We start from the raw sequence: 18,926 nt of genomic DNA on the forward strand, positions 1-18,926 counted from the left end.
ACGCGTATTTTCAAAAAAGTCTATTCCACCTGGCCGAGTGCTCCGCACAATATTTTACGGCTTAGATGTGTACACATTCACATAAATAAAAGTTTAGGGATGACAGATGCACAGGCCGTTTCGTGTGATAATATTTAATCACTATCTATGCAAAACGATTTAGTAGTTCTTTTGGATGCACGTGGTGTGTAAGTCGAATTTTATTTTTATTTTTTACCTTAAATAAATATAAATAAATCTGTAACAATTAGGTAAGTCGTTGAGACATTAGTAAGTCATCTATATAATTAAATATAAATTTGATTTTTATTATTACCTAATTTTTATAAATATTAGTTCGAACCCGCGGCCTCTGATTTACCAGTCAAGACCTTACAGTCCATGCTATTCCGACCTTTTTATGCGTAAAAAACTACATTAACTAGTGTCAATAAATAAAAATCAATAATATGTCAATAAATAAAAATCACAGTAAATTTAAATCATATTTAAATTAAGACTATAATTTTCAAAGCGTGATTTTTTTTATTTTTATTTTACTTTTATTGGTGTAATTCGATGACTAATACCTGATATAACTGGGTTTAAACTCCCATATGAAACTAATAATAATAGAACTAGTGATTATTATATAAATATAATTCTGATCGATCGTCACAAATTAGGTTTTCTTAGATTTTTCTAATCTCACGTATAAATATCGTGATGATGGATTCAAACAAATTATGTAATGCATATATAATTCAAAATTTCCTAAGTAATGATCCGATTGAGTTCATAGAAAATCGCAGTGTATAAGTAAAAAATAATAATAAAATAAATCTTATCACATAAAGAAAATGCTTAACCGTAGAGCATGTAAAATTCATTTTTTTGGGTTCGTAGGTATTTGTCGATCTATATGCATTTAATGTATTTTTTAAAGCAACATTTATTTATTAAAAAAGTAAAACACTATTTTTATTGTTGTGAATCTCCGTTAAAACATGACAGGCGTTAACCCAATGCGATGGAACGGGGTAAACAGTAAACAACTATGAAATAAACATTCTTCTATAAAACGGTATATTATTTTATATGGTTTATTGATATAAATTAAAAAAATATAGCTGTTTCGTATAAAAGTTCAAAAACTATTCATACTATATTTAAAAAATCGTGTAAAATGTTAAAAAAAATATTCTCGCAAACTAAAAATGTTTTTTAATGTTACATTTAGAAATCTGATATTTAAAAAATAAAGATTGAGGGCTAATCATTGAAAAGTTTTTGATTTTATTTTATTTATATATTATATTTTTTTAAAGAATTGAATTCGTATTTGCATCACAATATTTTTGGATATTTTACTTACTTATAAATTAAAATTTGATGAATATATTAGTATATTTTTATAAATATTTTTTTAAATGTATGCTTAAGATCCATGTTATTCGAATTTATTTCATCATTCCCTTTAACATAAAATCTAGCTAGCTGTCGACATTTACACGATAGTGGTCTTCACATGCTTCAAATACATTTTACTATGTATTTTTTTATATCAGACTTTTTCTAAAGATTTTAATGCAGTCAGTCGTAAGAACAATTCTTAAATAAAAGAACTTTTTTTGACTATTTCTAAATCGCCTAAAACAGTCATTAGAGAAATATGGAATTTTAGATATAATACAAATTAAAGTGAAGATTTAAAATCGTAATGAACCATTTAAAGAGCAAGAATTTTCCGGTACATGCGTAACTCGGTGAAAATCCCCTATTCGATTGTGAATATATATTCAAACATTCCTAAGAGTTCATATGACCCATGATATAATAAAATATGAATTTAATTTCCTCAATATCAAGTCGATTATCCGAATTAAAAACGTACTCCTGTATTCATCGCGCATCGTCGATTAACAAATTTTTCATTTTTCCTCAAACCACAAGATTCTTGGGAAATTATTTCGCCCATTGCGTGACGTATTTTTGCGTACAAACAACGAACTGAGTGTGTTTTAAAACAGATTCGTGCAGAAACGTGTTGCACCCACGCATTTTTTTCTTGTGGCCGTGTTCCAAACAGAATCGAAAAAAACACGACGAAGACGAGTACTCGTCAATTGGACAGGTCTTGACAGGCACACCTTGTGTTACAATATCGTTTCGGTGTTATGTAACACGGCGAGTTAAATTTGAATCATGTTAACCGTTAAACGCGTCAATCGAAAGGTTGTATACGCATTTACCTTTATCCTTTCACCGTTGATATAATATACGTGTGAACATTCACGGATGTAGATAATATCATATTTTTACTCATACTTTCTGATTGAAGAAAGTTAGGTTCACGTGAGACATTAGTTAATCAGATATAGTTGTGCGTGCTTCAAACCATATAGAGCGAAAATTTTAAAATGCATTTGAGTTACTATCTTTGTCATAATCTACATAGGCCCTAAAGTATGCAATATTCCAGGTAAGGGGAAAATGAAACGTGGCAAGTAATATATATACAAGAAAATAATTTAGGTCCATCAAACAGCTTTTGTGGGATTTTTAACATCTTTATAAAACTTACAAATGTTTTTTATTACATTATATTATGTGTCGATGATGGATCTTATTGTTATGAATGTTTCAATAAATTTTCTTAGCTTCTAGAGTCACTTCTAGGTCTATCCATTTCGTCATTATTCATAAATGATAAAGAGATGACAACTTTGGGTGTACGCCCCCACCAATTTGCTCTAAAGTATAATATGCGAATATACGTTCGATGTACTTATCATTACCCCTTTCTATATTTTATACAAATTTATAGTAATTAGAAATGTTATTATATTTTTTAATGTTGAAATAGTGAAAGTTGTAAGCTATCAAAATCAATAATTTATCAATCGTTATCATTTACGTACTGTGTATAGCGATAACAATTTGAAGAGGTCCGTGAAGTGTAGGAATAACAATGAAGTACATAGTTGGAACGTATATGACAACTTTTATTGTTGACTGTTAAATGAAACGAAGTATAGGTTCAATCTTACATATAGAGATATAATTTTGAATTACGTTTTTAAATATCTCTTTTGTTTTTCTTTTTTTTTTTACATAATACACTTTTTTTTGTCCTTCTATGCAGATACTATACTATTATTGTTCGTTCATTTATATGTTTCAACTTCTCCCTTGCGTATTTCTTATTGCTTATGTTAGAACTAATTGTACTAGTTAAATATATTTTTTGTAAAAATAAATTGCCCCTTATACAGAGTAATTTAATTCGAGTTTTTCACTGTAAATCAGACACCTGTCAATAATCACGCGTGCTCAAAGTGTCAAATGCACGGACATCGTTTCAAAAATTTTCAGGGGGAGAGGAGAAAAAGTTAGATAGTCACTGGTCGTTTATTTAATATTTTGATTTCATTAATATTCATAGTATTTCATCATATGACATGCATTTCTCCAACCAAATTTAAGGGAGGGGGTCCACGTTAAAGTCAATAAAATCATGCAGTCGCCTTCACAGTGGAAAATTTTTATCACAATATATATTACGTTTTACAATAAGTGAGAATAGAATGAAGCATATAAACCGAATTTTGCCCAATAGGATAGTGCAAAAAACAATTATCCATTCTTAGAAGTCAAAAATCCACGTCAAAAGCAATAAAATCGTGCCGTCGCCGTCGCAGTGGGAACGCTCGTTACCGAGCGTTCCCACTGCGACGGTGCCAACACGATTTTATTGCTTTTGACGTGAATTTTTGACTTCTGAAAAATGATAATTGTTTTTGCGCCCTCCTATTGTCCAAAATTCGGTTTGAATATATTTTGATTAGCCCTCTTTAGTAATATCGGTAAGAATAGCTATCATATTTTTAAGACATAGAGTATTATCGAAGTGCAGACAAATTATAGAGCAATATGCGAGATGCGACGTTTTTCTGTACTACTTCTTGCACTTATTTTCTCTAAGAGAAATATTTTGGACCTGACCTAATAAAATATCTAAAAATATAATTAGTTTTAGAACTTTCATTAGGTTAGGTTTGGGTTTGAACAGAAAATGAACGTTTCGCAACTGTCAAATTGAGTTTTATAGTCATTTTAGAGCAGCATATTAACGCCTATTGGTTAAATTATATTTTTGCTAGTAGAAATATACATCTACTGGTGAATATGTATTTGGACTTTACTAGTGAAAATATAACTTTACCTAAAAACTTTACACTGTAACATTTATACATGGCATGTGAATAAATAATGATACGTACGTAAATGTATATATTACTACGTATGGAAAAGTAGAAATCATATAATTGTTAAAACAAACCATGGATAACAATTTACACGTAACTGCTGGTCAAAAAATTGTTTCAAAAATCCATCTATGGATAAAGATTTTACGACGAATTTTAGTAATTTAACAATTTCAAGTAAAATGGTTGAAAATTACTAAATCTTTTTACTGTAATATTTTAATAAGTATATCTTGGTAACTAATGAAATAAATATAAATGGAAATTTTATCATCAAGTCTTTTAAAATTGCTTCAAAGAATAGAAAACTTATTTGGCGTGACATAGATGCCTTTGGACTGTAATGGTTAAGCCATTTTAGGTATGACATACATGCCTTTGGACTTCTAAAAAATATCAGAAATGGATATTAAAATTAATTTCTAAGAGCCACTAGCCAACTCGCCTATAGCTGTTGCTATCTGACTCCTAAATACGCTGGCGTTGGAAATTGATCTGTTTAATGTCAGCTACGAGGAGCTGGTCTGGTTTGAATCATTAATTTCAGTATTTTAAGATTTTTTACCTTATATTTTTTGTGTATTGTAAAAATACTTTGTATTGTTTTTTACTATCGTGACGCATTGAGGGTAATCTGTTAGGTCACGATAGTCGTAATTTAATTTAAATAAATAAATATATTTATTTTTATGATCAGATGCGTTCCAATAGCCGTAAAACTGATATTATATAAATATAAATATATAAAATATGATAAGTAAATGTATATGTATTTATTTACATCTGAGATTTATATAAGCAATATATATATATATTTTTTATAAAATAACTAACGTGATACCCAATCTTTTTTCAATGAACTCAATAGTTATAAGTGCTCGAAATTTGATGCAAAAACCTGATGTTCAAGTACGACCACTTATCAGTTTTTTAATATTTTTTCTAGAATTGAAAATTATTGTAGAAAATAAGACTATAATTTCAATAGCATGGTCGATAATATTTTTCATAAAATTTGAGAAAATAAAATGTTTTAACACATACTATATATTGCAGTAGATTTAAAAAATATGCCCATGACGCACATGTGAAAAATATTACTTGATTTTTGACTAGAAGAATTTTCACGGTTTTTGTAGAAAAGATTATATTATAAGGTCTAAATAGAAAAAAACTTATTATACTTTATTAAGATATATGTATATAAGTTAATATATATAATAAAGAAAACAGCTGTATTATCTTGCTAAAAATAATATTGATTTTACTCAAAAATGATAATAATTTTGATATCTACTTCTGAAAAACTTGACTGGAACTTAAACGATTAACTTATTTAGGGTTAGTTATGGTATTTTAAGTTATGCATATTTTTTGGGCTTGTCTTGTCTCAAAAAACCAATACGTTATTGAAAAAATAGCATATAAAATAAATTGTGTTATCTTATCACTGTGTTAAAAATATTAGTGTCATTGAACAAAAAATGTACCTGTAAATTTGAGAGAAACCGAATAAAAAATTCCGGTAACAAACGATATTTTTATGCACCAAATCGAAATTTCTTATTATCGTCGTATTACACGGTATTATCGATATGCCTGATTTTCATTATGTGTAACTAGGTTTCTACCAGTGTTATCAGCATTATCGGCTTATTATATACTGGTTATTGTCGATAAAAATAGCAAACCAACTTATCTATGTATCTGAAATTAAAAAAATACAAACAAAACTACATAATTCCTATTTTGGGTGGCAGTAAATTGTCAATGTTGACAGTCAAGAAATGTTCTCGGAAGAGGGCCTCACCTCGGAAGAACGGCAGAGGCAGGTCTTTTCTCTTAACAGGAAAATCGTTGACAAACATCGCACGCCACAGCGCTTCCAAAAGTGTGTGTCAAATCAATTTAGGTATTGCTCCCACGTACGTAGTCGGTAGAGCTCAAAGCAGTCAAGTTGGAAAGTCGCATAATATTGTGTTGAAATTGATATGATAATGCGAACAATGCGATGTGCAATATACTTTATATTTTGGACGAATTCCAAGCTTTTGTACTTTATAATTTAGATAAATTAAATTATTTAATCTGTCCGAAACGTTGCCAATAATGTGTGAAATGTCATTTAGCTTTGTTTTTAATTAAGCAGGAAGTTATTGTATATTATTATTATAAAACAAAGTTTTTGGGTTCTTGTTATTTATTTAAAATATATGGTATAATTATTTAAATTACATATTATTTAATTGATTGTTATTTATAGTATAATTATACTTTAGATAAGAAAATGTGTGTGTAATATTTACAATACAAGTATTGCTTTTCGTTTATCTATATATAAATTATATAAACAAGTTTTAAAAAGTTATATTTATATTCAGCTATATAAATAAGATAGTATAGTAAACCATTCAAACCAAAGGTTGAAGTTCATCATAAACGTTGAGTTTAAAACATATATATGTACATTCAAATAGAGTTTTAGTATTACATAATTTTCATCGTTTACAGAAGAAAGTTATTTAAAAGCAACTAAAATATTTTAGTGTTTCAAACCGATGTTTTTCGTTAAAAATACTCAGTGACGTATTAAATTAAATATAAAATAATCTCTATAAATATAATACTAAATTATTCTACAAAATTTAAAAAAGTTCAAACTGAAATTATTTTTATAATTAACTGAAATTAAGGTTTTTGAAAAAAAACTATATTATTTATTTTCCTAAAAAAAAAATATTTTTGTCAGAGAGTAATTTTTATAAAAGTTATTAAATAATTATGTAATTATTTGTGCTCTTAACCAGTCGTCTCCAAAGATTAAGCCGAACTCTGTATTTTTCGAGATCGTAAATGAACCAGAATTGACGTCAAATGGGAAGCGGTTGTTTATTCGGTCGATATTCGGCGTAACTCCGCTTGGGTCAAATTAATATGAATTCTCGTATGTTCCAAATTGAAAGTATCTGATAGATTATCCAGATGCAGTTCGGACAGGCTTACAAACTTTACAAGGTAAAGAGCCATTTTTCATAATTTAATTTTTTTTATTAAATCTTATTAAAACTCCAGCAATTTTCGTATCTTTAAAAACTGCTAAATTTTATATATGTATGTAATTATGTATGTATTTGTATTTGTTTAAATTTATATTATAGAATATTTTATCCATTTACTTTTTTCTCTAGCTATTTTAAAATTAGATGGCGAATCAGGGTTGCTAATTAAAAAAATCAGTCGTGGTGAAAGGCTTAAGTATAATTTATGAAAAATGTATTTTAATGGAAAAATAAGCGACACTTTTTTTGTTCAAAAATCTCTTAAATTGTTAATGCCCGGAAACGCACATATGCGTCATTCATTGTTTGATACTTTGACTGCTTAAAAATTATGCTTAATACAAATTTAGTTTTAAGATTTATTAAATATCATATAATACATATGCTGAGGTGTATTAATTTTTTCAATAATAATATTTTTCGAAGGGTTTCTAGTGGGAATTAAATAAAATGTACGGTTTTTTTAGTATGTTATAAATCAATTAAAAAACTAAAAATAGCCAAAATTATTTCATTAAAAATAAATTTAGTAAAAAAATAAAAAATATTTTATTCATACATTACTTTCATGTACATATCTAGAATGACGTAGTCCGGAAGGTCTGAAATGAGAACCCATAAGGCGCGAGTTCGTGTCCCCGCAGCAGATTCGATTTTTTTTATTAAAATGCACCATTATTGATTTTATTAAAATACCAATTAAAACACTGAAGATTTTTGACTTCTGAGAATTGATGATTATTTTTGTGCTCTCCTATTGATCAAAATTCGGTTTGAATATACTTTGATCAACCCTCTTATATTATAAGTCCATAGTATAGCTATCATATTTTTAAAACATAGTATAATATAATATTGAAATACAGACAAACTATGGAGCAATATGTGAGATGCGATGTCTGTTTGTATTTAATCTTCCGCTTATTTACCCCTGAGAGATGAGTTGGTTTAGTTTGTATTTTGGACTTAAAACTATAATTAGTTTAAGAACTTTCATTACGTTAGGTTTGGGTTTGAACAGCAAATGGACGTTTTGCAATTGTCAAATGGAGCTTCATAGACATTTTAGAGCAGCATATTAGCGCCTATTAGTTAAATTATATTTTTGCTAGTAGAAATATATATCTACTGGTGAAAATGTATTTGTACTTTACTAGTGAAAATATAACTTTACCTAAAAATATACATTCACTGTAACATCGGATGTAAATAAATAATGATATGTATGTAAATATATTTATTACTACATATAGAAAAGTTGAAATCATATAATTGTACTAGCACTTGCCAGATAATATATATTTTAAAGATAAAAATATATATCTATTGGTGAAAATGTATTTCGTTATAATTTTACTGGAATGACATTTTTTTTTAAATATTTTTGGAATAGATTCGAGACTCTTTTTTCTAGATTTTCTTTTAGGAATAACCACATGAAACTGAATGTATAATTTATTTATATTGCTGCATTAAATCCAGTTGTCAAATTATCGATAATGCAATCTATAAAAACATTAAATTTATATAATTCAACTGGTGCTGTTATTGATTTCTCGTTATTTCTTTGCTTCCTAAATTTACTCTCTTTATTTTATTAAATTAAGATTATAACCAAATGCGACCATTCAATTATTTTTATTATTTAAAAGGTTTTTCAAATACTATAATATAAAAAAAAACAAAAATGAGTTATTCAATAAATAATATAGACTGTTTTTGTTTTAAAAATAATGCGATTTACTAAAAAAATGTGTTTTTTTAATTATAACATCATAGAGATTATTATTAATTTTTAATGTCTCTATTTGTTATTACATTTGTGAATTATAATTTTAAAAACTGTGATTTATTCGTTAACGGCTATCATATTTAATTTATATTTAAAATTAATTCTTTTGTTGGATGAACAATAAAATTGTAGTATACGTTTAACCGTGTTATGAATTATCCATTAATCGATAACGTAGCTATCAAACGACATCTATCGATAAGATTCGATATAGAACCTTGCGCACGGCCCACCGTTTCAGCTCCACAGATAGCTTTTCAGTTTAGAGTTGTTGAGGTAGGCGGGGAAGCGGGGAGAGAGAGAAGCCGTCGAAGTTATAAAAGCATCGTTCTTTGTTGCTTCGAGTCAGTTTCGCGCGGTCCTTCGTTTGCATCGCATTGCTCGGCGAGCTAACATTTACATCCATGTCTTTCCTCGCGAGGACTGAGAGTATTTACATCGATAAAGTATAATCTGCGGTTTTATAACAACAAACAAAAAAATCATATGTGAGTGAATAGTGTGTGAGTGAAAAATAAATCGCTGAAAGCGCTTCAGCGATATTGTTCAGACAGTGATGGTAGCCAACAAGTTCAGCATGTCGTCGCAGTCAGTACCGTTGCCACCAGGTCGAACCAAGTTCCAGTTCAATTCGAAGGTATGTACATATATTTATGGCTCTTTTTTATTGAAGCGTTTCAAGGTGTCTTATGGTGTTCATAATTCGTCTCGCATTCTTCGAATTCCTTAGGCACGTCTTCTTGATGCATTCCCTTTGGCGAGGAGCTAATATCTCGAGTGCCATCTGTGTAGGAACGCCATTATGATTGAGTAATTGAAAAATTGAATTTTTCGTGTTGCTAGGTGTGTGTCAATGTGTCGGTCTGAGAGAGTACTTATTCGGCGATTGTTATGGAAATGGTATTCGATTCAGTAAATAAGCGCTGGATAAATATTGATAGTGTGACGATGGGAGTCTGTTTTGATGTGTTGCGATCAAGGTCGATAGAATATTAATAACATACGTTCATTAGCCGATGCAGTTAAACATCTACAAAAACTGATGCGTTTCATTGAACAGTTAAGTAATATTCTGAACGCTCTAAATAATTTATTTAATTTTGCAAAACATAAAAAGCTTGACTAATCTGTTTAATGCAAGACATTGAGGATTTTAAAGGCCGCACGCTAACGATTTAAATTTAGATAATTTTACGGAAGTAATGCCAATTATCTAAGATATTCGAGAGATTCAAAGCTAGTAAAATTGAAAGCGAATTTTATTTGTTTTACTTGGCAACACTGCAACTTGACTAGACCTCGTTCTAAGCAACGTTGTGCTTCCAATGTATGTATAAAATGGCCGTGTCAAATCCTAGTGAGTCGCTTCATCTGTTCTAAAGGATTTTTTTGCAATGAGGGGTGAAATGCCACTTTAAGTGGTGTCTAGAAATGACCTTTAAAACTATTGAAAAAATACGCGTTAGGTGCCGTAAAATGAGGAAGGCGTGATATTTTTAAGACGTTGAAATCAAAAAAACTTTCACAGACTCAACAATATTTTATGCTTAAAAGTAAATAAAAGGCTGTACTAAATATACATTTTAAAATAAACTACTTTAGTCTTATATCCTTTATATATAACTACAACAATATTTTTTATTTATGGATGTTTATTCAGTGCTTAGTGGATTATGTATTATATAATTTTTTTTAACATTTTTCATAAGAGACATATATAATATAATATATATTTATATACAAACATTATATTTTAAAGTTGATGTTATAAAAAAAAACATTTATTTTTTATCTATGAAATTAATATATACTGTGGTGGTTCTAAGGCACGTGTAACAATGATCCAATCAACAAAAAATGCGAGATATCCTATTTATTGTGTTATTTTTTCTTTGCTAGTTAATTTTCTATTATTTTCTAATAAATTACAATACAAATTAAATTAACATGCACGAACTACCGGTACTAAAAATAATTAATACAGAATTTAAATTAACGAATCTAAAGATGAAAAACAATAGCCTTGATTTTTAGTCATTGAAGAGGATTTCATGTTTTTGTTTTATTTTAATTCACAATGATATATTGTATAATTAAAATAGCATTTTATACAGTTGTTATTTTGCTTTCTTTCTTTATTGTATATTCCTGTTTTTTTTGTGCACATTTTTTGTTAAATTTAAGTATAACGCACGCTTCGTGCGCAAGTAGGATATGTGACGCGTTAGCTCTTGTTTGCTTTGGATTATCGTTTATTATCGAAAAATCGTCAAAAGTGGCGCCATTACAGTGTTCAAACACGTAAGCAACTATAGATAACCCAACAAAAGTGGTTCTTCAATTCCTAAAAAAAAAACACAATAAATCACAATCGGCGCGGGTCTGGCACAAATCGCTAATTGCAATACACTTATTTTTTATCTTCACCTTGCCCTGTACGTCCTTCGTTCAAAGTCGTGGAAGCGTATTGTGCGATTTACACAAAATACCTGGCCATTCGTGACCCTGAAGCTCGGCGTGCAACAACCTGATGTAACGATTTGGCAATAGCGGATTCTAGATTCAATTTTGTATAGAAGGTTCCATTTTTTTCGATGAAGTGAAAGCCGGACGGACGATCCGGCTGAGTCAAACGACGATAACTCGTTCGGTATCCAGTAGCAAATTTCCATGTGCCTTCGAGGTCTGGGTCAGGGATTCTACCTGTCGATAAATAAAAAAAGAGATTGGTATTATAGTTTTTTTGCACCGTTACAGTTCGGTTTAGAAATATAGAGGTGCTAAGAAGTATAAACAGGCTCTTTCGGTTTTTGTCAACACCTTTAAAATGCACTATCTTATCTGATAGGTTTAAAGTTCTTCACTGATGAGGTTCTCTGATAATTATTTAATCAGGATTTCTGCGAAAAACATCAAAAGAATTTAAAGATTTTTTGATATACCTGCCTTCTAAATTTTAAATCCATTAGCGATTAGCTTTTAACACTTGGATTACCTGCCCTCTCCATTGTATTCATTTATTCAATACAAATTTCCTACTGTGCACTATTTGAAGTCCAATTTGGTTTATTGAATTAGCATTATTTTTATTGTTTATAAATAGTAATTAAATAAAAACATACCTATTTCGTAAGTACATAAAACATAGAGAAAAGAGGATTTCAGTAATAGTATTTTGGGATTTTGCTGATGATTTTTTTTTATATTATATATCCAGAAACGGTATCCAAAAACAATATATACTAAACCCAAAATCGTGCAATATATTCAAAACACTTGTAGACAATTTTTTTAATCTTACGTTGTAACATAGTAGGCGTTTGCCCAATGCGTCACAATGAGGTAAACACAATCAGCGGTGAAACACCAGACTGAAATCAAAGTCTATAAATCAATAACATATATTTTATTAATATATGGCATTATGAACGACCTAGCTCATTTTTTTAAAAATCATTACGATATTCATCCGTGAGGTTATGAAAATCAAGGAAATCGTAATTTGTGATTTATTTAATAATCTCTAATTCCGATCTGTCAGGCACGATACAAATAAAAAAACCACTAGAGTTCATATGGTATTCGAACCAGACCTATCTATAAGTAAATTAAATTATAAATCATTAATACAGTTTTACATATAATATATGTCACAATGCAGAACCTAGTACAATTTATTTCAATTATTATGAGATTAGAAACATCTAATCTGTGATGATCGATCGGAATTATAATTTTATAATAATCACTTATACTGATATAAATTGAAAAACATTAGGGTTCATATGGGATTCGAACCCACGTCTTTTATGTATTAGTCACCGACTTTACCACTAGTCTATGTCACTATGCATGACTTGATTCAATTTTATTTAACTTATTTATCACCAGACACGTCTGAAAATCAGTGACTTTATTTTTTTAAATTTAATTTGATTAATTATGAACTATTTTTTTAGCTTACAATCAAACTGTTTGATTAGAAAAATCTAGGAAACCCGATTTTGTGATGATAGTTCGGAATTACAATTTTTTTTTATTTATTATTCTTAATAAATCTTCCATTGTGACCTGACAGGCGTAAGCCTAATGCGTTACAGCGGGGTGACTCTACCAACTGAGTAAGTCAATCAGATATTATGAATACCTACAATCGGTGATATTTATATTAATACTTATAAATTATTGTGCAATATAATTTATAACCAATATATGTCACTGCATCTGAGGCAATTTTATTTAATAATAGCGCATTTTTTAAATAAAAATTCGAGTGCCGCTGCTTGGGATTGTACAACCTCAGAGTTATTAGTCTATTCCATCCTTATAATATAACAATCATTAGATCTAAACTCCCAGACGCGAAATTAATTGAACAAAATTAGGATTTATCTGGTATGGTTTCCCGTCAAAACAAAATAGCGCCGACAAAGCAGCGCAGACAAAACAGCGCAGCGTCGAAACAGCGCAAAACATATATAACAACTGGAAACTCAAAAAGAGTAAGTCAATAGAAGTAACAATACAATAATTGCTTTAATTATAATGTTATAGCAATATTGACCATACATAACAATGCAATATTTAGAGTCAATGCTTAATAGAACACATGTGTAACGATGCACTATCCATTATAATACTCACTCATATTAAGTTACATTGTTATATAAATATTTAAACATTTTATGTTAATTGTAGTGGATCTTCTTTAATTATTCAGCATTTTTTTTACTCCTTTATTACATAATCTGTATTTATAGCTGTTTTTCTCTTTCCCTTGTTTAGGGGGAAAAACACGTTGGAAAATATCCAGTGGAATCTTCCTAAGGGTGTAAAAAATCACATCTTTAACATTATTATATTTTTAAAAAGCTGTAATTGATAATTCTGCCAGTAGCAGTACTTTGTGAAGAATTTATTTTTAACATTTAGTGCACAAAAACTATATGGCTATTTTTATATATTTTTATTTTGATCATCACGTGATTTTAAATTTCTGTTTATTTGAGTCGGTTTTTCAGAGGCGTGGTAACGTTATGTGTAAGAACACAGGGCATTAGTGTTTTTTTTTTAATTCTCGAGGTACGGTTATGGAAATTATTATCACATTGCCTCTTTCACTGTTTTAGTTGATTATTATATATGTTTTATGTATTGTAATTTTTTCTCTCTACATATGTACACTTCCGCTCTAAAGTTTAAGCCCAAATTATTTTTTGATGCTTCTTGATGCTTCCTTTAATAAATAAATAAAAACATTATATAAGAGATAAAACTTATATTTTTTACTAAAACTCAAATTTAAAGAAGGTATTTAAAAATTAACTATTAAAAATGATCAAATTGATCTAATGAAAACATATAGTTAAATTATACTGCAAATATAATATAATACAGTTTATTTTAATTTACCGCGTAGCACGAATTTTTTGGTTATTTTTCTAGCTTAGAGATATCCACGTTGTAACCTAAATTTTGCTAATCAATTACTACAATTTTTTTTAAATAGTTTATATTTACTCATAAATGGCTTTTTTATTTATAGAAAATTTGTTTTGAAAATTTTTTTTATATCACACTAAAAAAAAATATTCAAGTGGATAGTATTAATTATTATCACTCAATTCGCTAGTGCTCAATATTTTTCATTCCTTTCTCTTAACCTGATGGTTAGATGGTTGTTGACATTTTCACAGTAACCGTCTTCCTGATGATAAAACTGTAATTAAACATAATTCATTATTATTACCTTTCACAATATCTTAGCTTGCCTTTAAAGGTTGATCTGATGTTCTGCTTGAATGCTACTTATATTGCTTTTTATTTTTAATTATTTTTGGTTACTTCTTAAGTTTGTATTGTCGTCATAAGATCTATATACTTTTATGATGCCACACTTATTTCAAAGATTTCTTTAGTAAAATAATTGTTGCTTGCTGTTTTTCAGACTTTTAATTATAATTTTTGTTGAAGCTTTTATTTTAGTATGTTGAATTTAATTTACTTTAAATAGGAAATGTCAATATGTATTTACATTAAATTTCGTCACCGAATACGGTAGAAATACACCACTCGTACTCGGACCACCAAGATTTATTATCCAATTTATACGAAAATAAACATTTCCTACTATTTGTGCTCGAGTAACCACCGCAAAATGGCATTGCTTCCAAATTCTCGAGTCCGACTGACATACTTTCGGCCAGGCAATTAAATCGGAAAAAGATTGGATGAAAATGTCTCTACTTCGGCACCAGAATCGTTGCCAATAAATCATATTGTTTTACAAACTCCATAACCACCGACTGGTCAACGCTCCTTTGAACTCGGATTATTTTTGCCCCGGCATCGTCGCTCTAATTTAGAATCTGGAATGTGCATAACTAATAGCGCCTCGGCGTGGTATTCGGTTTCATATTGGTTTCGATTGGGACAATTAAGTGTGTTACTGCTATCGGTTTTCCTAGAATCGCCATTATCGCCATGGCATAAAACGCCTTCGGAATGTACGTGTATTATGTATGGGTGTACGTTATAAAACGTCGAGGATGATCGGCGCCATTAGTTACACAGAGCAAATTTAGGTTAACAGTTTCTGCAATTCTCGGAATCGCCAGTCGTAATGATCATCTTTACGGCTGACAATGCATCAGTGAATGTCAAACGTGACTGTGGATTTTGCACGGATTGCAATGAAAAGTGATCGCATTTTTTATCGCGACCGCAAGAATGGCACGTTCGAAGGATCGATTAACCATTTTTATGAAGTCGATTGAAATAAAGTAGATCATGTAGTGCAGCGGCTCATTCAAAGAGCTGCAAAGTATTAAAATAATATTTAAAACATATATAAATAATATACATTTTTATAGTGATATACTGAAAATGTATACGAAAGTTTTGATCATTTATTACTTGTCGATAGATATGTTTAAACATCTGTGTTCTGTGTGTTTCTTGAATAAGAGAAGTATTAAACTCTCACGTCAATTCCTATCAAACTAGGCTATTGTCTATGTAACTTATTTATTGCAATAGCGAAGTACGTCAGGATCATTGCCTCTACCATATATGTGTTCCATTGCATCGTTTTGCTGAATCAAAATTCATCAGCAGCATAATATAGCTACTGACTTGTATTAAAAAAGTTAAGAACAGAATAATTGACATTTTTTGTGCTTTGAATACACAAAAGTTCGTCTGAACTTTTGTGTATTTCGCCATGTTTAAACTTATATACCTTTAATGATTTTAGGAGCTCCAACATTTTCGATCGTTTGACTAAGCCAATATTTGTAATTGTTTAATAAATATCTAGTTAGACTATATTTTGCGTATATTGGTACCGACCATCGCGTTGTACAGGTAGTTTCGGTCCTTTTTGCAAGTGCTTTTCAACAGCTTATTGTGTAATTAAATAAATTAGATGTGTGTCAAAATTAATATTTGAAGCACAAGGCTTTTGAAACACTGATATTTCACTGAATCATTCAGCATTTTAAATATTATATTATATATCAACGATAAGCTTTAGTTTGACATAAACCTCAAAAGAGCCGTCTTTTGTAATTAATAATTATAATTAGGAAAAATTTATGTTGATATGTTTAAACTAGTTCATCTACACATATTAACAAAACTTATAACCTAAATCGTTTATGAAATAAATAATTAAAAATGTTAAGTATATTTAAAAAATACAACAATCAATTAATTCTTATTCTTCCATTGTAACATGACAGGCATAAGCCCAATGCATTACAACGGGGTAAATACATTCAATACATATAAGTTGTGAGACAATAGACTGAAATCTGTATGTACGTTAGTGATCAATTTTATTAATTATTAACGATTAATATAGCTTATAATCAATATATGTCACTATGCATGACCTAGCTCATTGACGATATTCATCCGTGAGATTATGAAAATTATTGTTATATAATTCTGTACTCTCAGACACCATAGAAATTAAAAAAAAACACCAAGGTTCATATGGAATTTAAACCAAGGTCTTTCAGGTGTTATTCTATCGCGCTTGTATTTAATTATTTTTATGCTACATTCAGTATAGATTCATGTAGGCACTCTCAAAGTTTTTAACTATAAAGCAAAGTTTGAGAGTTTCAGTCTGGTTGTAGTTGTGTAAGATGCTCAATCAGTGTCAAGGGTCACATGTCTTCAGTCCTCATTTAGCAGACGTTCGCGATTATTAATTACAATGTTGTCATAGTGGTTGATGATTGCAATTGTCGGCTCTTTGAAGTCGTCCACGTTTACGCTGATAACGTACGATCGAGCAAGCAAGGTTGTCGATAGTTTCAGAATCGCTTTATTGAGCGACCGAAGCGCATTTACGCGATAAGCCTTATCTCAGCGGCAGGTACTCGGAAAATTTAAGTATCGTTTTTGGTACTTAAATTTTTGTTAAAAGTGAATTATTGTTGCTGTTGTATCGAAGGAGGTGACCTTCCCACGCTTTTTGAACAATTCCACGGTCTGAACCGGTACTGTACGACATCAAGGATTTCCAAAAGCTGCAAAGGTTGCAGCCGGTTAGATTTCCTGATGTACAGTTTTTGCTTTATTTATATCGACAGTTTTAGTGGCATATTCATTAGCTCGAACATAGCTATGGCTACGATCGTCTTCAAGTTCGGAGATTACTTTATTTATATCGTTTTTACGTTTGCGAAGCGATTTATGGCGGCTGACCTCGTCCGATTGGTTGTTTAACTGTCTGAACATTTTATTTGCTCAGTTTATACACATATAGATTTATATCTTCTAATTACTCTTGTAAGTGTAAATATCTGTTGTGATACAATTTATGCAAACTTCTAGGGCTCATCAAAATATGGTATGGCTTCAAATGCATATTGCGTTTTCTTCGTATATTTAAATAAAAATCGAAATATCGAAAACGCGTGTTCACGGTTTCTTGCTGCTAAAAAATCATAAAAAAATGTGAATGAAAAAAAAGCATTTGTATCCATGAATGCTGTCTTAGCATTAATATCATATAGCCCTCCCCCCTTGAATTTAGCAAGAAATGCATGTTATTTAATTAAATACTATGAATCTGATTTTAAATCTGATTTTAAACCAGATGTTTCTGATTCTAAACTCTTTATTTACATGTGATGTATGAATGTTACAGTGAATGTGTATTTTTCAGTGTTAAGCTATATTTTCACTAGTGAAGTTCAAATAGATTTTCACCAGTAGATATTTGCTGACGGATGGTGATGAGTGGCAATTATAGACAGATTGAGCCGCTACAGTACAATTACATGCTATATAAACGGTGCACGAGGTACGCACCGGCTGTTGCTCATCCGTCCAAATATGCCAACAGAAAGTGCCCATCACGCCAGTGTTACCAGAATAACGTCAATTGAGGGGGGGGGGGGGGCAGATAGGGACATTTGTTTTTCCTTGAATTTAGCCAGAAAAATGCATATCATTTAATGAAATACTATGAATATTAATGAAATAAAAATAGTATAAAAACGACTCTCTCTCTGGAAATAGCTAAAATGACGTATCTTGGGCGATTGAAAACCACTGATTTGTGATACTGTCGATTTGAGATTATCTGCGCCAAAATATTAAAGAAAATTAGACCCACTATAAATATACACAATTAAGTAGCAAAATGGCAAAAAGCCGATGGCAAAATAAAACAACAAAAAATGTGCTCAGTATTCCCATTCTTTCGTATGCAGCTTAAATTTGTAGATAAAATATAGTCTGCAAATATCTTTCCAAAACGGCTATTATATTTCTAAACAATGATCGGTCATCGTAACCAATCGAGGCCAG

General features: G+C 29.8%; 1 protein-coding gene across 6 annotated transcripts in view; it reads left to right on the top strand.

Annotated features, from left to right (window-relative positions):
* Positions 1 to 18,926, top strand: part of LOC148237698 (NAD(+) hydrolase sarm1-like) — an 83,044-nt gene that overhangs the window by 22,264 nt on the left and 41,854 nt on the right. For 4 of the 6 annotated variants that reach the window (XM_088203577.1, XM_088203548.1, XM_088203586.1 and 1 more), the window contains exon 1: positions 9,446 to 9,735. The exons of the other annotated variants lie outside the window; for them this stretch is intronic. Coding sequence is in view for 2 of the 4 variants with exons in the window: in XM_088203548.1 (XP_088059674.1) it covers positions 9,655 to 9,735 (81 nt within the window). In the remaining 2 variants the exon portion in view is untranslated. Of the gene's footprint in view, positions 1 to 9,445; positions 9,736 to 18,926 lie in introns of those variants that run through there. 6 annotated transcript variants of the gene reach the window in all.

The sequence above is a fragment of the Plectrocnemia conspersa genome, unplaced genomic scaffold, assembly GCF_051122295.1.
Source record: "Plectrocnemia conspersa isolate PC_06_02 unplaced genomic scaffold, ASM5112229v1 ptg000002l, whole genome shotgun sequence".
Taxonomy (NCBI): Eukaryota; Metazoa; Arthropoda; class Insecta; order Trichoptera; family Polycentropodidae; genus Plectrocnemia; species Plectrocnemia conspersa.